This window comes from Geotrypetes seraphini, chromosome 2 (assembly GCF_902459505.1).
Source record: "Geotrypetes seraphini chromosome 2, aGeoSer1.1, whole genome shotgun sequence".
In the NCBI taxonomy this organism is placed as follows: Eukaryota; Metazoa; Chordata; class Amphibia; order Gymnophiona; family Dermophiidae; genus Geotrypetes; species Geotrypetes seraphini.
The window spans coordinates 239,101,275-239,122,147 of record NC_047085.1 but is presented as its reverse complement, the minus strand read 5'-3'; the positions used below and the strand labels follow the sequence as shown (position 1 = coordinate 239,122,147).

Sequence of the window (20,873 nt, the reverse complement as noted above, 5' to 3'; positions counted from 1 at the left end):
ATCTGAGGAAATTTGAACGTCATGGGATAAGAGGTAATGTCCTATTATGGATTAAGAAATGGTTGAAAGACAGAAAACAGAGAGTAGGGTTAAATGGTCAATATTCTCAATGAAGAAGGGTAAATAGTGGGGTTCCCCAGGGGTCTGTGCTGGGCCTGCTGCTTTTTAACATATTTATCAATGATCTAGAGATGGGAATAACTAGCGAGAATTAAATTTACTGATGACACAAAGTTGTTCAAAGTTGTTAAATTGCAAGGATTGTGAAAAATTGCAATTGTGAGAATGGAAGACTGGGTGTCAAAATGGCAGATGACGTTTAATGTGAGCAGGTGCAAAGTGATGTTTGTGGGAACAAAGAACCCAAACTATAGCTATGTTATGCTGGGTTCTATGTTAGGAGTCTGCCCAGGAAAAGGATCAAGGTGTCATTGTTGAGGATACGTTGAAACCCTCAGCTCAATGTGCGGCGGCAGCTAACAAAGAAAATAGAATGTTAGGAATTATCTGGAAAGGAATGGAAAACAAAAATGAAAATGTTATAATGCCCTAGTATCACTCTATGGTAAGGCCGTAACTTCAATACTATGAGCAGTTCTGGTTGCCGTATCTCAAAAAAAGATATAGCAGAATTAGAAAAGGTACAGCGAAAGGCGATGAAAATGATAAAGTTCTGAGAAAACTTCCCTATGAGAGGCTAAAGTGGCTAGGGCTCTTCAGCTTGGTGATATGAAAGAGGTCTATAAAATACTGAGTGGAGTGGAAAGGGTAGATGTGAATCGCTTGTTCACTCTTTCCAAAAATACTAGGATTAGGGGGCATGTGATGAAGCTACTATATAGTAGATTTAAAATAAACTGGAGAAAATATTTCTTCACACAACATGTAAATAAACTCTGGAATTCATTGCCGGAGAATGTAATGAAATCAGTTAGCTTAGCAGGGTTTTAAAAAGGCTTGGATAATTTCCTACAAGAGAAGTCCATAGGCCATTATTGAGATGGCTTGGGGAAATCCACTGCTTATTCTTAGGATAAGCAGCATAAAATCTGTTTTACTCCTTAGGATCTAGCTAGGTACTTGGGACCTGGGTTGGCCACTTTTGGAAACAGGATACTAGGTTTGATGATCTTTCGGTTTGTCGCAAAGACCAAAGCACTGGGGGGTTCTCCATAGGAACCAGCCCCTGACTGAGCAGATAATCAATGATGGGGAAGTTTGAGCTTCTCGTCTCACTGAAGATGGACTAAATCCACATACAAGGGACGGCGAGGCCAGTCTGGCGCCACTAAGATCACCAGACCTGGGTGAGAGACAATCTTGCATATGGTTTGACCTACCAGTGGCTAAGGTGGAAAGACAAAGACGTTCTCCTGGCTCTGTTCTTTGACTGAAGAAGTGCTGGATTTTGGAGTTCTTGGCTGAAGCCATCAAGTCCACCACCAGTCTGCTCCAGTGGCTCACAATGAGCCAAAATGCTCTGTCCAAGAGCGACCACTCTCCTGGGTCCAGAATCTGACCACTGAGGAATATTAAAAATTTCTTATTTTTTAATTTTTTATCTACCCATGTTTTCTTATGTTTTTTCCATATACTGTATGTTTTTCTAGATATAACAGATGTAATCTTTGCCCTTCTTCCCTCCCCATTTCAAGTTTGTCTTGTCTTAAATTGGATGTTAATGAATTTTAATTTGTATCTCTATAATTTTATCTCTTTTTTACTTGTGTACATCGCTTTGTAAACAGATTCAGCGATACATCAAATATTAATAAACCTTGAACCTTGCTTGTACATTTTCCACTCTGGCCATGTGCACTGCTGAAACAGCCAGAAGATGTACCTCTGCCCACCGGAACAGCATCCGAGCTTCCTGACTTATGGAATCACTTCTGGTGCCTCTTGTCAATTCACGTATGATGTTGCATTGACAGAAAACACGCGCACAGCCTTCTCTTCCAGGGTGTTTTGGAGAGCTCCGAGTGTCAATCTATGGTTCGGAGTTCTAGTCTTCAAGTCAATTTATTAACCAGCTCTTCTGATGGAGAGTCCACAGGCCCTGGATGGAACAATCCCCACAATGAGCCCACTAGCCCGAAAGGCTGGCAACTGTCATGAGTAATCCATTCCATGATACTGAATAGCATACCCTTCTCGAGAGAAGCCCCCTGCAGCCACCAGTGAAGGCTACTCTGCACTGGCTCTTTCCAGGGAAGGGGCATCTGAAAGGGGTGATGCAACAGAGACCACTGAAATAGGAGGTACTGCTGTTGTGATCACATATGCGCTCGGGCCCAGGGCTGCTTGGGTTAGAACTGTAAGATATGCTCTCCACATGACCTGCACAAATTCTGGGGAACATCAACATTAGTTCTCTGCGAGGCCAGGACTGCGAATGGTCCCAACTCTGTACGTCTGCGCTTTGTGTCCCTGCCTAAAAACAAACACTAGGAAAGATTTTCTGCCCATTTCCTAGATCTTATCTGGCTCCCCAACCCTAGAGGAACTCAAGGAGGTGAGGCCCGCAGCTCTCACCACCTCCCTTTGCGTGCCACAGCACATGGTACATGGACACTCTGCCAGTAATCCAGAGCAATCCACATATAAAATCACATCTACAATGGTGGACACAATCCCTAATGATTTTTAACAAAATTGGGAGGTTGTGAAGCATAAATTTGAAACTGAAAAAAAGTTCACTTAAAATCCATGATGGCCACCACCAGTAAATTTGTGCCTAAAATGCCTCATGGAGACTGTGTAAAAATAAAAATTGATAATTTGGGGGTGGGAGACCAGATCCTTAACCCCAGAAATGGCTGAGAACTAGGTTTTCAGATCCCCCCCCCAAACAAAATATCCCATAGGAAGTAATATATCTGCTCTGTCTGTATAACTGAATTGAAAAGATTTTCACAGGATCTTCGAGCTGCCAGTCGAACGGACCCTGACCAAGACCCCCCCCCCCCACCCCCCAGGGAACCTTCTCACTTGTCTAGGGGTGGAAAAACACAGCCTGTACCTGATACCCTGAGGGCTCTTACTCAGGGCGCAAACAGCCCGTGTTTAAATGTCTGATAGGATAAGCACGATTTCCAGGGTGGCAGACTCCCAAGCTCTGAAGGTGGCACACAGCAGGCTGTCTCCACAAGTCCACCCAAAGCTGGCCTTGTGGAGCAGCAGTCCAGCTCAATGGAAACTGGGTCCTTTACCGGGCAGATAACCTCCTCCAAAGGGTCTGAAGCCACCGAAAAAAAAAATGGACTTTAGCGAATAAAACAAGAAAAAAGGGCAGAGCAGAGCAGAAAGACTTCTGCACAGTTTGCTTGCAGAAATGAAAACTACAAGGGGCTCTCTACTCCTCAGCTAAGTGGGAAGAGCAATGGAGAAAAGAATGTGTGCATTTCTGCAAGCCCAGGTTCATGGGCTGAGATGAAATACCTTTTGAATTGATTCTGGAAGGGACATAACAGAAAAAATTAGTTACCATGGCTTATGAATCAACCCTCGTATTTCAAGGCAAAATTTCTTACCCAAGAGCACGATGGGATGTTTTAAAAAGCTTTATCTAAAATCAAACCATGTTACATAGTTGTTTTGACTTTTCTTACAGCTGGTCATGATGACTTTACTTAGCACATTTGATCCTTTATTATTTAATGCTCTTTTTGTGCTGCCCTCCTATTGCTATAAATTAGGTTATCTGTATCTATTGCATTGAACTTTACCTTGCAGATAAGCAAATTATTGGTCAACAGTTTGAGGGTTATTGCTTGGATGTCCTTTGGAAGGAGACGTGCTGTGGTGGACTGCTGTGGTGTATGGTTTTTTTTTCTGGCTGTATGAACAATTGATTTTTGTGATTTGCCAGGTCTTGGTGAAGAAATATTAAGTGTTTATGCCAAAAGTTGGATACCTCATTAGGACTTTTCCAATCCGAGGCCATCTCAACCTGGCTTATGTGAGGATTCATTAGAGCATAACAGAGACGAATGACAACCCAAGAAAATGATCACATGTCAAAACTGTGGAATGGTCTGAATTATAACTTTCACTTCAGAAGACAAACTATGTATAACTCTGCATTTTTCTAGTTATTGGATCTTTGTAGAGGATATCAGGAGAAAGTCTCCAGATGTGTCTAATCCTATATGCCTATCTTAAGTGCCCCTAACCTGAGCAGGAGAGCTTCCAAAGGGGCTTCTATGAATACACTTCTTCCTCCCTATTCGCGGGGGTTAAGGGCAGAGCCAGCCCGCGAATAGGGAAAATTCACAAATAACTTTTGGGCCAGCTCTGACCCACCCCCGGACCTTACCTGGTGGTCTAGCGGTGACGTGGGGCAGGAGCGATCTTCCTACACTCCTGCCGTGCTGTGAGTTCCCGTGGTCTCACGAGACTATAACAGGAACTCCCATTGTCGTCTCGTGAGACCACGGGAACTCACAGCAGAGCTCTGCATGGGGCAGGAGTGTAGGAAGATCGCTCCTGCCCCGCGTCACCGCTAGACCACCAGGTAAGGTCCATGCTCCTGGGGCCACTGCTTGCCTCCTCCTCCTCCAATTGCTCCACTCCGTCTCTCCTCCTCCGATTGCCTCCCTGCTCTTCCGATCCAAGTCCTGGGGCCATTTTTCTTCGATGCAGGATGTCAATGAGCGATTCTCGGGAGAGGGGAAGGGGAGGCTGGGGAAAAAAAATCATGAATAATCTAAACTGCGAATAGGGAGGGGGAAGTGTAAGCAATTAAAAGGAATTGGTGTAAATCTATGCAGCTGATGTATCATAACTTACTTGCAAACCTTGCCATTCCACCCAAACTTTTCCTCTAAATACACTTTCAGACTTATTGCATACAAGTATACAACTAGGGCCTGATTCTATATATAAATGCCTAAAAAGTCGGCAGCAATCCTAATGGTACTTAATACGATTCTATAAAAGACATGTGCTATTAGCAGCCCTATGCATTGCAAACATTTTGGCATACCCATTTAGGCCAATGAAAACCAGGCTTAAATACCTGTGCCTAAGTTGTGGGCAGACCAGGCGTACTCTATAAAAGTGCACCTAAGTTTTAAGAATGCCCATGATCTGCCCATGCTCCTCCCCTGACCTCACCCCTCCCCCCCCCTTTTTGAGATTCAGGCACTAGAAGCGACATGCACCACTTTACAGAATGCGCTTAGAAAGTTGTGTGCAGAACTTCTAATTAGTGCCAATTAGCCTCAATTAAGTGTTATTTGCCAATTATCAGGGCCTATTGGCCTGTTAAATAATTAGGTTGCATGTACAAATCAGCTATGTGCAATTTAAGGTGATATATGCAGAATTTGGGGGTTAGCACAAGTGTGTGAAAGATCGCCTGTAAAATTGCCTCTAAAAGTAAAATAGATGATGTAACTTTTGTACAGCATGGGTAACTTCTACACTGGAGAGCCATAGATAGTTATAGATCTGAAACTAAAGGGCTTGTTTGCTAAATGGCTGTAGAGATTTACACATACTGCACTTTAAAAGCAAAAATAAACACATGGTGGGCCAAAAAAAAAAAAAAGTGTCGTAAAGCAGTATTTCTCACACATGGTACGCATACCCCCTTTCCTTTAGCGGCATGTCCCCCTCCGCCAAAAAGTCTTCATGTCCACGTGCTTGAGAAGGTCTAATCAGCTCCACCGGGTCACTTGGGGTGGCCCCACAGTCCAAGCAACACCAAGCTAACTCCAGCGATGATGAGCCCTCCATCTTCTGCCACCCTCCCGCTGCCTGTCAGGGAGTCCCGAGTCTATACAAGGCCTAGGAATGGTGCTAGCTTAACTGATGCAAATGTGTCAAAGTGGGTGGAGCCGACAGGGCCTTACAGAGTGCGTGGACATGAAGACTCTTCGTTGAAGTTAGAGGTGGTGCCGAGCCCTGAGTGGAATCAAGATACTGGGGTCAGGCAGTGGTAGGATGGCAGAAGGAGGAAGGTTAGAGGAGGAAAAATGCTTGACTTGCGAGGGGTGGGGGGAAGGAGAGAGGGAGCAATTCTGGACTGAGGGATGTAGGGAAAGGAAGAAAGAGAAAAATTGTTGGGCACAGAAAGAGAAGAATGAGGTAGAGATGCATGGGGAAGAGAAGGATGAGAGGGAGAAATGTTGCATACGATGTTGGAGAGATTGAAAGGGATGCAAGGGAAGAAATGTTGGACATAGTTTGTGGAGGGAAAGATGTGGCATGTGCATAGTGGTGGAGGGAAAGATGTGGCATATGCTGAAGAGGAGTGATAGGAGAAATGTTGGGCATGGGGCTGGTGGGCAGTGGTGAAAGATACTGCACATGATCTGGGGTATAAGAGGGGGAGAAATGTTGGATATGACAGTAGAGTGGGTGGGAGAGATTCACCATGGATCTCTCTCTCTCTCTTTCCCCACTCCCTTTGCAGCAAGGGAGGAAATGAGAGACAGATGGACAATGAGAGAGAGAGGGAGACATGTTGCCAATGAGGGTGGAGGAGAGAGGAAGAAAAGTTGGACTCATGGAGGGACAGAGAAATGTTGATTGGGGAAGGGAATGAGGTCCAGAGGAGAGGAAGCATGCAGGAGGCAGAAAGAAAGAACTGTTGGATGCACAGTCAGAAAGAAGAGCAACCAGAGACTAATCAAATCACCAGACAACTAAGGTAGGGAAAATGATTTTATTTTCAATTTAGTGATCGAAATGCGTTAATTTTGAGAATTTATATCTGCTGTCTATATTTTGCACTATATTTCTCTATTTTTTATGTAACGGTTCCTGAGGTGACATTGCATCTGCCTTGACCTCTTTGAAAAAATAATGAATATAAATAATAATTAACATTTTCTCTGTGTACAGTGTGCTTTGTATTTTTTTTTATTTTGTAGCTACTATTATGTATTGTTAATAAGATTAGTTTGTATGTATATGAAAAATAAAAGGAAGAAATTGCATTACAATTAGTACTATTATTATGAGGGTGGGGCCTAGGGTGGAGCTTGGGTGGGGGTGCTCAGCTGATATTTGTTAGACTTAGGGGGTACTTGGCTTGAAGTTGAGAAACACTGCCACAAAGGATGGCAGTTAGTACAATTCTATAAACCACCTCCAGAGTTAGGCACAGTTTATACAGTAGAATCGCACATAGCACCTATCTGCATAACAATTTTTGTCAATGAAAATGAGGTCTAAATGCCTGTGTGTAAGTTATGCGCAGATGGGGGCATATCTATAACAGTATGCCTAACTCTTAGGAACACTCACCACCCGCATCCATGCTCTTCCCCTAGATATGCTCCCTTTTGAGATTCATGCCCTAGAATTTATGTGCACCACTTTAAAGAATGCTTAGAAAGTTGTGTGCGTAAATTCTAATTAGTGCCAATTAGAGCTAATTGCTTGCTAGTGACCAATTATCGATGCCAACTGGCTCATTAACAATTAAGTTGGATACGCAAATCAGCAATGTGCACAGATTTGCACATGCAACTTTGGTCACACTATTCAGAATCAGGTTTGGCAAGTGCAAGGCTACCTGTCAGGAGGGGGGGGCATCCCCTGCATGCAACGTACACTTACCGCAAAGCTGTTTACTGGAGAGTTAAATGTATTCACTTTCTGTCTCGTGCACTAACTGCAAAGCAAAGTCCCCCTCCCCCCCACAATTTCTGCCTCATAACACACTATGCAGTGAATATGTGCTAATTCATGTGTTGTCATGGCCAACACAACATATCAAGTAGAGAATGACACAATGACAAAATTCATCACCGTTCCCGTCCCCACGGATAACCACGGGAAACCATCTTCATGTCATTCTTTAAGGAGAAAGGGAAGAATCAGAGTATGAATGGCCACAACCACTGACCCGCAAGCTTTGCTTTGAAGAACGCTGTTGTAGAAGGACCGAGGTTGAAATAGACACTAGAAAATGACATGGGATAATTTCCCGCAGTTATCCGCGAGGACGGAAACGGTGATGAATTTTGTCACCGTGTCATTCTCTAATATCAAGCTTGAGCATTATCTGTATTGCAACTGGGGCCTGATTCTAAAATCAGCATCCTGATTGTAGGTAACGGTAGGCGTCTTACCGCCATCTAACAGACCAATTGGGACGTATTTTTTTTAAAAAAAAACAAATTGATGGAGCGAAAGACGCCTACAATGTCGGATTTCACACATGTACAGAAACGTCTAGGCACACTTACGGACACCTAAGGCTGGCGAAAGTGTGGTTTATGCCGGAAGTGGCCTTAAATATCCGTAGGCATGCCTAGGTGCTTCTCATGGGTGCGAGTCAGACACCTTAAATGTAGGCCTGTAAAATGCTGTAAACATGCCACTGACCAAACCATGCAAATAAACTGTGTCAGGATACTAAGCATATGTAAAACCCTGATGAATAGTCATTGTTAATCTGTAAACTGTGGCTGAAGTCCAAGAGTTGTCTGCCCTTGCCCTAAAAGTTCTGAATGTTTTTCTTTTTATTGTTTGTAGTTTAAATACAAAAGATTTGTTACTATGAAATGAAATTATAAAGTACCGTATTTTTCAGACCATAAGATGCACTTTTTTCATCCACAAAAATGGGGTAGAAAAAGGGGTGTGTCTTATGGACTGAATACACTGCGCCCCCCCCCCCCCCGGGTGCCTTTTTTAGTGGCTGTGGTCCAGCGCGGTCTCCTGGACGGTTGCCTTGGTTTTAGAAGAGCGAAGCACAATGCAGGAGCGCGACCTTTGCGCTTCCTGTCAGGTCCCATGCCGCTCTGTGATTGGCTACAGTCAGTATCTGACTGCAGCCAATCACAGAGCGGTGCAACCAGGCAGTTACTGACTGAAGCCAATCACAGAGTGGTGCGGGATCAGGCAGGAAGCGCAAAGGTTGTGCTCCTGCGTTGTGCGTCGCTCTTCTAAAGACTAAGGCAGCCGTCCAGAGGATCGCGCTGGACCACCAGCACTAAAAAAGGTACCGGGCTGCTTCGGGCGGCTGCAGGCTTTTAACAGCTGTGGGCTTCCAAGCACCAGACCACCAGATGCACCTCACGCACCTACGTGTAGAGGAGGAAAAAACCAAGAAAAAAATAATTCTGAACCAAATTTTTTTTTCTTGGTTTTCCTCCTCTACAGATGGGTGCGATTTATGGTCTGAAAAATATCGTATGTAATATTGATCCAAAGTGTTCATACATCAAAAGAACACACTCCTCCAAATCTTTTCTTTCAGTGTCAAGTGCCTGCATTTGGTATTACTCGCACTAGTCTCAACCACATTCATGGCCATGATAAGAAAATTCTAAGCCTGTATATAATATGCTGGAACTTTTGAACAGTGCTTCTCAACTCGGTCCTGGAGTACCCGCTTGCCAGCCAGGTTTTCAGTTTCCACATTGAATTTGCATAAACTTTATTTGCATACACTGCCTCCAATATATGCAAATTTCTTTCATGCATATTCATTGTGGATATCTTGAAAACCTGACTGGCAAGGGAGTATTCCATGACTGAGTTGAGAAACACTGCTTTAGAACATTCCAGCCATTTTGGGCCCTGTGTTCATCAGTTTTGCATTAAATACATGATGCAGAAACCATATTTGGGGATGAAAAAAAAAAAATCAAGACTTCCATTTCAGTTTACTAAGTAGGGGGTAATTTTAACAGGGCACCTAGATTTGGAAGTGGAGAAGGTGTTTATTTTCTAAGGACATATAAGTCCTTGGCTGCCTTTATAAAATGCTAGCACAAATCCTGCACAAATTACAGCTAAACAAAGTGCGGAGATTACCTCTTGAGAGTCAGTGCAAACGTCCATGCATAAATTGTGACTCTACCCATGCTTCACTCAAATTCTGGCCTCTGAGCACGCCTCCTGTACAAGTACTTATTGACATGCATCATGCATACTTTTATGTGGGGCCTATTTTATATATATAGAACCCATTTATGTTCATAACAGTGGTTTTCATGCAAATATGTTTTGTAAAATTACCCACAAACTCTCTTTTTTCCGTGCTTCAGCTTTACTAGATGAAGCAAAACGTGTTTGCAATTTCCTATTTGATCTCACCCGCTCAAAAAAGCTCCTAGCATTCTTTATCACTACTTAAAACTACATAAGCACAGGTACGTGCTCTAAATTTATTCTAAATAAATCCTACTTACAGTAGTCTATTTTTTGAACCAGCAAACAAGCACATTTTTGGTCCCTGGCTTAAGGCTTAGGTATTTATCCTTGATAAGTTTCTCAGCCTATCAATTTTCTCCTTTGACCTTAACCTGTCATTACAATATTATATGCTTGTTCTCTATACACTCATGCCTAACAACTGTTATTCAAACAACTTAGACCTCTTGATTTACAATTTATAGAAAAAGACTGCAGGGTACCTGTCATTACTTAGTGGCAGACCCGTCTCAACAGTTCAATGCCACAACTTTGCTAAGCAAGCACCCTTTTTAAAACCCAAATAAAAGATACCCAATATTGGCTTGTCAATATAGTTGCATGATTTCTGAAGGTTTTTTTTTCCTATGGGTGTGGGAATCTTCTGGCATTAATTCACATGAAAGCATTTATATTTGGAGAAAAATAACCTTTGAAAAATAAGACACATATTACCTGAAGAGACAACAAAAAGTATGTCTGCAGAAAGGTAAATGTAGGGTGACTTTTCAGACAGACACTTTATCTAGAGACCTGTAAATGTGTACAGTCCACAGATTTGTAAACATGAATATTAGGCCATAAATGCCTCCAACCAGCCCAGCACTACTCGTATGATGATGAGTTGGAGGGGGGAGGGAATTTTGGCCTTTATTTGTACATTTAGATTAGCACGTTGAATAGCAGACTCAAACTAAATTGATAGCAGCAGCCAATACATTTAACACTGAATATATGTACAAAAGCCAGCACATCACCAGTGGGGTGCCTCAGGGCTCGGTGCTTGGACCCGTGCTCTTCAACATATTCATAAACGATCTGGGAATGAGTACGATGAGCGAGGTGATTAAATTTACAAATGATACGAAGTTATTCAGGGTAGTGAAGACGCAGGGGGATTGTGAAGATCTGCAACGCGACATAACCACACTCGAGAAATGGGCAGCAACATGGCAAATGAGGTTCAACGCAGATAAGTGTAAGGTAACGCATGTCGGTATTAAAAATCCCATATATGAATACAAGATGTCCGGGGCAGTACTTGGAAAAAGGGACTTGGGATTACTGGTCGACAAGTCAATGAAGCAGTCTGCACAATGTGTGGTGGCGGTGAAAAGGGCGAACAGAATGCTAGAAATGATTAAAAAGGGGATCACGAACAGATCGGAGAAGGTTATCATGCCAATGTACCGGGCCATGATACGCCCTCATCTGGAATACTGCGTCCAGCACTGGTCACCATACATGAAGAAAGACACGGTACTACTCGAAAGGGTCCAGAGAAGAGTGACTAAAATGGTTAAGGGGTTGGAGGAGTTGCCGTACAGTGAGAGATTAGAGAAACTGGGCCTCTTCTCCCTTGAAAAGAGGAGACTGAGAGGGGACATGATAGAAACATTCAAGATACTGAAGGGAATAGATTTGTAGAAAAAGACAGGTTGTTCACCCTCTCCAAGGTCGAGAGAACGAGAGGACACTCTCTAAAGTTAAAAGGGAATAGATTCTGTACACACGTAAGGAAGTTCTTCTTCACCCAGAGAGTGGTAGAAAACTGGAACGCTCTTCTGGAGGCTGTTATAGGGGAAAACATACTCCAGGGATTCAAGACAAGGTTGGACAAGTTCCTGCTGAACCAGAACTAATGCAGGTAGGGCTGGTCTCGGTTAGGGCACTGGTCTTTGACTTGGGAGCCGCCGCATGAGCGGACTGCTGGGCGCGATGGACCACTGGTCTGACCCAGCAGCGGCTGCTCTTATGTTAAGTGTATAAATTAAGCTGCTTCTCAATGTCACTGAAACATTCATTGCAAAATCTATGAATGCACAGGTGGCTTGCCTTTGTAGTAGGCATGTTAACTTATTAGAAAAGCCCCGATGACAACACCTAAAAAGTGCCCCGATGACAACACCTAAAAAGTGCCTTTGTACTGAGCCCCATCAAACATGAATGAAAGCAAAGTCACTATCCACTAAGAATATACACATACATTTACGCGCGCATTCCTAAATGACACCACTCTTCTATCTTTCTTGATTCTATATTGAATATAACAGGAATAAATGAGAAAAGAAAATCAAATCAATTGGCAATACTTTTTTTTAAATTATTTATCTTTTATTATTGTTGCACCATTTATACAATTACATATAATTTCAATGCATCCATTTTACATCCTTTTTTTGTTTTTTTCTTTTATTTTAAATTTTTTTTCCAATGGGTGGTATAGTAGCATCTGTGACACAGAATGGAAGAGAAACTGGAACTGCAGTGAATGCAGAATTTTATTTGTTCCCCATTTTTCATTTCCACTGACCAAGAAACAAAACTACAGGTGCACCCAACCACAGACATGCATTAACTCGTCATGAGAACTCTAGGTAGACTAAGTAGGATGAGAATGTTTGTTTCTCCCAAAAGTATCAGGGGTGGTAGAAATAAATGGCGGAGAAAACCGGAGTAGAGAAATAAAAATGTGGCGCTAAAGCAAGGTTAGTCTGAAAAGTTTGGTCATCATTTGCTTACGGTCAAAAGGAAAAATCATAAGATAGACTGCAAAAAAAAAAACCAACAACCCCAAAACCTATAAAGTTAACAAAATACTGTTTTCATAAGAATTTGATTGCCTTGGCACAGGCCCAGTGGGCAAAGTCAAAATATCACTCCTGCAAGTTGAAAAAAAGAAAAAGAAAAAAGGGTTGGCATATTGACGGAGTGCATTTACAACTGCTTTCAGATGGGAAATATCTTTTTAAGGTTCAACTATTTGCATTTTGAATCCGCAATATTGGTGGAATGCATATTTTGGTCATTTCCCCCCTCAACACACACGCGCGCGCATACATACACACACACACACAAAAATACTATTTGCATTTCTTTTCTGATGTAACATCCTGTTTTGGGCAATACATGTATGTTATTTTCGATTGGAATCAAGTTTGTTAGTATAGCTGAAAAAAAATAAAACAAAATAAAAAAAATATCCATCATCACGAGTTATTTCAAACAGGCTGTCCATTGTTACTCTTGAACTGCTACGGTTTGATCCGAATTAGGCGCTGGAACTTCAGGTGCTTTAACTTCCTCTGCTGGTCCTGCAGGCTCAGAGGCCTTAGGAGTAGAACTAGGTACTTCTGGTGCTAGGGACTCCTTGGAAGAAGGTGCAGCCTCACCGCTGCTAGATTTTGAGTCTGAAGCTGGTGCCGCCTCACATTTAGTTTCTTGGCCCGCAGGTGGTGCAGGGGCTGCAGATGATTTGGCTTCCCCTTCCTCCTTGCTCTTTTCATCAGCTTCGCTGGGTGCTGCAGCTTCTGATACTTTTGCATCAACAGTGGCTTCAGATGCTTTGGGTGGCTCAGTGCTGGCAGCAGGTGCCGGAGTAGGAGCTGCAGTTTGCTGCTCTTGCTTAGATGCTGGCTGCTCTGTGCTTGGTGGCTCCACTTTTGCATCGGCAACGGCATCAGGCTTCTCTGGCTCAGACGTCTTATCTTCTTCTTTGCTTGTGGCATCTTTCTCGCCTCCTTTGTCTTCTGTTTTGTTGTCTGCCACCTGCGAGTTGCTTTTCTCATCCTTGTGATCCTTCACTTCCGCATTCTCTGTAGCAGGTTGGGTCTCATCGCTCCCTTTTTGCGTCGTCTCTTCTTCTGTGGTGGCTGCTTCAGTCTTTTTGTCTTTATCTTTAGTTTTGTCATCGTTCACATTATATCCCTTCTTCTTCTTGCTTAGTTTGCCTCCCATGGTTGGAGTTCTACAAATAAAGAGACAATCAGTTATCAAACGTGTAGACTCTGAGCAGATAATTCAGACATTAATGAAAACCACTCCCATATTCAAGTCTACCACTCTCCATAAAGCATGATATTCTACATGTCCTTCAAGAATGAGAAGCATTGTATATTCTCATAGCTTAGAACAACAAAGTTCATTATCTGTTTATACCTTAATTCACACCATCAAAAATCAATAAAGGATTCAACAGTTCACCTCATTTGCTAAGCATGGATACCCTTCAATATACAATGCACATAAACTTGAGCATCTCTGCAGTTTAGGTTCAGGTAAAGGCGTTTTCCTCAAATATTTTATGACTTTTTCAAAGCCATAATGGCCTATTAAAAAACTGAACTACATAGGCATACAAAATATTAAAAATACAGAACTAGAGAAGTCATATAGGACTGAATTCTATAAATGGTGTCTAAAAATCAGCACCAAGTTAAAAAAAACGCACACACAAACACTTGAGCGCTAATTCTATACACAGTTTCTCAAAGTTAGGTGCAATTTACGGAATAGCAATGTTACTTACCGTAACAGTTTTTATCCAGGGACAGCAGGCAGCTATTCTCACTAGTGGGTGATGTCATCCGACAGAGCCCCGATACGGACGTCTCACAAGCATGTCTTGCTTGAAGAAACTTAGAAGTTTCGAGATGCCCGCACCGCGCATGCGCCAGTGCCTTCCCGCCCGATGGTCCGGGCGTGTCTCCTCAGTTCAGGTAGCTAGCCGAGAAGCCAACCCAGGGGAGGTGGGTGGGACGTGAGAATAGCTGCCTGCTGTCCCTGGATAACAACCGTTACGGTAAGTAACATTGCTTTATCCCAGGACAAGCAGGCAGGTATTCTCACTAGTGGGTGACCTCCAAGCTAACCTCAATGGGACGGTGGGAGAGTTGGCAACTTAGGAGAATAAATTTTGTAACACTGTTTGGCCAAACTGTCCATCCCGTCTGGAGAAAGTATCCAGACAATAATGAGAGGTGAATGCATGAACCGAGGACCAAGTGGCAGCCTTACAAATCTCCTCAATCGGTGTCGATCTGAGGAAGGCTACAGAGGCCGCCATTGCTCTGACCTTATGGGCTGTGACCTTACAGGGAAGGGGTAGTCCAGCCTGGGCATAGCAGAAAGAGATACAAGCCGCCATCCAGTTGGAAATGGTGCGCTTCGATACAGGTCGTCCCAACTTGTTTGGATCAAAGGAAACGAAAAGTTGAGGAGCAGATCTGTGTGGCTTAGTGCGATCCAGGTAGAAAGCCAAAGCACGCTTACAGTCCAGAGTATGAAGAGCTGATTCTCCAGGATGAGAATGAGGCTTAGGAAAAAACACTGGAAGCACAATGGATTGGTTGAGATGAAAATCAGAGACCACTTTAGGCAGGAATTTTGGATGAGTGCGGAGGACCACCTTGTCATGATGGAATACTGTGAAAGGTGGATCCGCAACTAAGGCCTGAAGCTCACTGACCCTGCGAGCAGACGTGAGGGCCACTAGAAAAACCACTTTCCAAGTGAGAAACTTTAGTGGGGCCGTTTTCAAAGGCTCAAAAGGAGGTTTCATAAGCCGAGAAAGGACAACATTGAGATCCCAAACCACTGGAGGCAGTTTGAGAGGAGGATTGACGTGAAAAAGTCCTTTCATAAATCTGGCAACCACAGGATGAGCAGAGAGAGGTTTCCCCTGTAGAGGCTGATGGAAAGCCGCAATCGCACTCAGGTGGACTCGTATAGATGTCGACTTGAGACCAGACTGAGACAGGTGTAGAAGATAGTCCAACACAGAAGATAGAGAGGCTCTCTGAGGCTCCTTAGAGTTAGAAATACACCAGGAAGAAAATCTAGTCCATTTCTGGGAGTAGCATTGACGAGTAGCAGGCTTCCTTGAAGCCTCCAAGACATCCCTCACCGCTTGGGAAAACTGGTGAGAGGTTACGTTGAGAGGAACCAAGCTGTTAGGTGGAGAGACTGCAGGTTGGGATGAAGTAGAGATCCCTGATGCTGAGTAAGCAGTGAAGGAAACACTGGAAGAAGCACCGGCTCCCTGCTGCTGAGTTGAAGTAGAAGGGAGAACCAAGGTTGTCGGGGCCACCGAGGAGCTATCAGGATCATGGTGGCACGATCGGACCTCAGCTTGACCAGAGTCTTCTGAATGAGAGGAAATGGAGGAAACGCATACAGAAAGCGATTCCCCCAATCCAGCAGAAAAGCATCCGCCTCGAGGCGATGAGGAGTGTAGATCCTGGAGCAGAATTGAGGCAGCTTGAAATTGTGGGGAGCCGCAAAGAGGTCTATCTGAGGTGTTCCCCACTGAGCAAAGATCTGAAGGGACGCAGAATGGAGTGTCCATTCGTGAGGCTGGAGGAGACGACTCAATTTGTCTGCCAATACATTGTCCTTCCCCTGGATGTAGACAGCCCTGAGGAAGACGTTGTGGTGAACCGCCCAATCCCAGACTCTGAGAGCTTCCTGGCATAGGGAGGCCGAGCCCGTGCCCCCCTGCTTGTTGACATAATACATGGCGACCTGGTTGTCTGTGCGAATGAGGACCACCATGTCGTGCAGCAGATGTTGAAAGGCTTGAAGAGCATTGAAGATGGCTCTGAGCTCCAGGAGATTGATTTGATGGAGTCGGTCTGCACCGGTCCAGAATCCCTGAGTGCGAAGCCCATCCAGATGCGCTCCCCAGGCATAGGTCGAGGAATCGGTTGTGAGGACCTTCTGGTGGGGAGGAGAGTGAAATAGCAAACCTCTGGATAGATTCGAAGAGGTCATCCACCAAAGTAGAGACTGCTGAAGAGCAGGAGTGACGATGATGTGTCGAGTCAATGGATCCGCCACCTGAGTCCACTGAGATGCCAGGGTCCACTGAGGAATTCTGAGATGGAGTCTGGCGAACAGCGTCAAATGAACCGTAGAGGCCATGTGGCCCAGGAGGACCATCATGAGTCTCGCCGAGATGGACTGGCGAGAAGACACAGACTGGCAGAGATGAAGAAGGGCATCCATGTGCTGAGGAGGAAGGAACGCTCTGAGGCGGATGGTATCCAGGACCGCTCCGATGAAGGGGAGCAACTGCGTGGGGCGCAGATGAGATTTGGGAAAGTTGATCTCGAATCCCAAACTCTGCAGGAACTGAATCGTGGACAGGGTCGCCAAGATGACCCCCGATGCCGAGGGAGCCTTGATGAGCCAGTCGTCGAGGTAGGGAAATACCTGAAGACCCTGGTTCCGGAGTGCAGTGGCCACCATTACCAGACACTTCGTGAAGACTCTGGGAGACGAAGACAGACCGAATGGAAGCACTCGATACTGCAGATGCAGATGTCCCACCCGAAATCTGAGGAATCTGCGGGAGGCCGGGTGAATGGGAATGTGAGTGTAGGCCTCCTTGAGATCCAGAGAGCATAACCAGTCATTCTGCTCGAGGAGGGGGTAGAGAGAAGCAAGCGTCAGCATGCGAAACCTCTCTTTGACCAGGAATTTGTTGAGGACCCTGAGGTCCAAAATGGGTCTCAGGTTGCCCGTCTTCTTCAGAACAAGGAAGTACCGGGAGTAAAACCCCTGGTTGTGTTGGTCCACAGGGACCGGCTCGACGGCCCGGAGCCAGAGCAAAGCCTGGGCTTCCTGAAGAAGAAGGGCGGACTGAGTCAAGTTGGAAGGATACTCTCTTGGAGGGTGGTCCGGAGGGACCCGATGGAATTGAAGAGAGTACCCTTCCCTGATGATAGTAAGGACCCAGAGGTCGGTGGTTACGGCCTCCCAGCGATGATAAAAATGATGGAGGCGCCCTCCGATGGGAAAAACAGGGGGAGGCAGAACGAGACTGGTTATGCCCTCGACGATACAGTCAAAAAGGCTGAGGAGCCTTGGGGACAGTAGACGGCTGAGACTTTTGCTGACCCTTCTGAGGAGGCTGCCGCTTCGCAGGTTGCCTCGCTGGAGGAGCTTGCCTCGGCTGATAACGCCGCTGATAAATCAATGGCGGTCGAGAGGGTCGAGATTGTTGAGGCTTAGGCTTCGGCCTCAGAATGGACTGGAAGGATTTTTCATGATCCGATAATTTCTTCGTGACAGTCTCGATGGATTCGTCAAAAAGATCCGCCCCAGCACACGGGACGTTAGCCAGGCAGTCCTGAAGATTCGGGTCCATGTCAATGGTCCGTAACCAGGCCAAACGGCGCATCGCCACCGAGCAGGCTGCTGCTCGTGCCGAGAGCTCGAAAGCATCATAGGCCGACTGCATCAACTGAAGACGAAGCTGGGACAGCGAAGCGACGACTTCTTCAAACTCAAACCGAGCCTGGGACTCGATGTAGGGCGTGAATTTTCGAAGCACAGGCAGAAAAAATTCCAAATAGGTGGCGAAGTAGAAATTATAATTCAGGACTCGGGACGCCATCATAGAATTCTGATAGATGCGTCGTCCAAACTTATCCATCGTCCTGCCCTCGCGGCCCGGAGGCACCGAAGCATACACCTGGCCTGGATGAGACCGCTTGAGCGAGGATTCTACCAGGAGGGACTGATGAGAAAGCTGAGATCCCTCGAAGCCCTTATGATGCACCGTGCGGTACCGAGCATCCAATTAGAAACATAGAAACATAGAAAATGACGGCAGAAAAGGGCTATAGCCCACCAAGTCTGCCCATTGCAATTAGCCTCCCCCCAGAGTTCATTCCCTTAGAGATCCCACATGAGTATCCCATTTCTTCTTAAAATCAGTCACGCTGCTGGCCTCAATCACCTGCAGTGGGAGTCCATTCCAACTCTCCACCACTCTCTCGGTGAAAAAGTACTTCCTGGAGTCGCTATGAAATTTCCCTCCTCTGATTTTCAGCGGATGCCCTCTGGTTGTTGAGGGTCCCATGAGACAGAAGATTTTATCTTCTGACTCGATACGTCCCGTGATGTATTTGTACGTTTCAATCATGTCTCCCCGTTCTCTTCTTTCTTCAAGTGAGTACAGCCACAATTTTTTTAGTCTTTCTTCATACGTGAGATCCTTGAGCCCCAGGACCATCCTGGTCGCCATTCGCTGGACTGACTCGATCCTCAGTATGTCCTTACGGTAGTGTGGTCTCCAGAACTGAACACAGTACTCCAAGTGAGGCCTCACCATGGATCTGTACAGCGGCATCATGACTTCAGGTCTCCTGCTGACAAATCCTCTACGGATACAACCTATCATCTGTCTTGCCCTGGAGGAAGCCTTCTCCACTTGATTGGCAGCCTTCATGTCCTCACTAATAATCACCCCTAGATCGCGTTCTGCCTTGGTCTCAACTAAGGTCTCACCATTCAGTACATAATTTTTGTGCGGATTTTTCTTTCCCAGGTGCATCACCTTGCATTTTTTAGCATTGAAGCTTAGCTGCCAAGTAGTTGACCATCTTTCCAGCAGTCGTAGATCGTGTGTCATATTATCAGGTAATAAGCTTTTGCCTATTATGTTGCAAAGTTTGGCGTCGTCAGCGAATAGTGCTACCTTTCCTTTAAGTCCTTGTGTCATATCTCTTATGAATAAATTGAATAGAATTGGGCGCAGAACCGAGCCCTGCGGCACCCCACTGGTCACTCTTGATGCCTTGGATGGGGTACCGTTCACCACCACCCTCTGAAGTCTATCGTTTAGCCAATCTCCAACCCATGCAGTTAGAGTGCTTCCTAATCCTATCGATTTCAATTTGTTCAATAGCCTTCTGTGTGGGACGCTATCAAATGCTTTACTGAAGTCCAAATATACCACGTCCAGTGACTCTCCTGCATCCAGTTGTCTAGTAACCCAGTCGAAAAAGCTAATCAGATTAGATTGGCAGGATCTACCCTGGGTGAACCCGTGCTGGTGGGGGTCTCGTAAGTTTTCTTCGTCCAGGATTATGTCAAGGTTCCGTTTGATGAGTGTTTCCATGAGTTTACACACTATAGACGTGAGACTCACCGGTCTGTAGTTTGCCGTCTCTGTCCTGCAGCCCTTTTTGTGAAGTGGGATTACGTTGGCAGTTTTCCAGTCCAAGGGGACTCTTCCTGAGCGTAGGGAGAGATTGAAAAGCTCAGATAATGGTTCGGCCAGGACTCCACATAGCTCCCTGAGCACCCTGGGGTGCAGGTTGTCCGGTCCCATGGCTTTGTTTACTTTGAGTTTCGATAGTTCGTTGTAGACGTTACTGGGCGTAAACTCGAAATCTTGAAACGGGTCTTTCTGGGTATCTCCCGTCTGAAGCTGCGGACCAGCTCCCGGTGATTCGCAGGTGAAGACTGAACAGAAGTATTCGTTCAGTAGTTCTGCTTTGGCAGAGTCTGATTCTGCAAAATTACCATCCGATTTCTTCAGCCGTTCTATACCATCTTTGTTTCTTTTCCTGTCACTAATATAGCTAAAGAAAGATTTATCCCCTTTCTTGATATTCCGTGCCAGTTTTTCCTCCATTCGGAGTTTGGCCTCTCTGACTTTCTTTTTAACGGCTTTAGCTCCGTCTAGATAGTCTTCTTTCGCCCCCTGGTTTCCTAAATGTTTGTAGGCGATGAATGCCTCTTTTTTCTTTTTAACTAGGTCTGAAATTTCTTTAGTGAACCATTGGGGTCTTTTGGTTCTCCTGCATTTACTTACTGTTCTTATGTATCGGTTTGTTGCTTCATGTAGGATGGACAATTTGCCAGGCACCGCCGGAATGGAGTAAGGAGACTCAAAGCACCGCATGAAGGTCTGATCAAGGAGCTTGTGCAGAGGGAGGCGCAAAGACTCGGCAGGAGGGCGAGGCAAGTGCATGGTATTGAGATATTCCTTGGAGTAGCGGGACCCCGCATCGAGGGCAATGTCCATGTCATCCGCCATCTGCCTGAGAAACGAGGAAAAAGACAGTTGGTCTGCCAACGCAGGTCTCCGAGAAGGACTAGAAGAAGTCGAGGCCTCGGGCTCCACAGAGACCTGTGAGCAA

The 20,873-nt window shown here is 45.1% G+C and overlaps 1 protein-coding gene across 3 annotated transcripts in view; it reads right to left on the bottom strand.

The window, feature by feature from the left end:
• Nucleotides 1-12,251: 12,251 nt before the first annotated feature.
• Nucleotides 12,252-20,873, bottom strand: part of BASP1 (brain abundant membrane attached signal protein 1) — a 163,507-nt gene continuing 154,885 nt past the window's right edge. For all 3 annotated transcript variants that reach the window (XM_033935257.1, XM_033935258.1, XM_033935256.1), the window contains exon 2: nucleotides 12,252-13,906. In XM_033935257.1, coding sequence (XP_033791148.1) covers nucleotides 13,180-13,896 — 717 coding nt within the window. In that variant the 5' untranslated portion in view covers nucleotides 13,897-13,906 and the 3' untranslated portion in view covers nucleotides 12,252-13,179. The remainder of the gene's footprint in view (nucleotides 13,907-20,873) is intronic.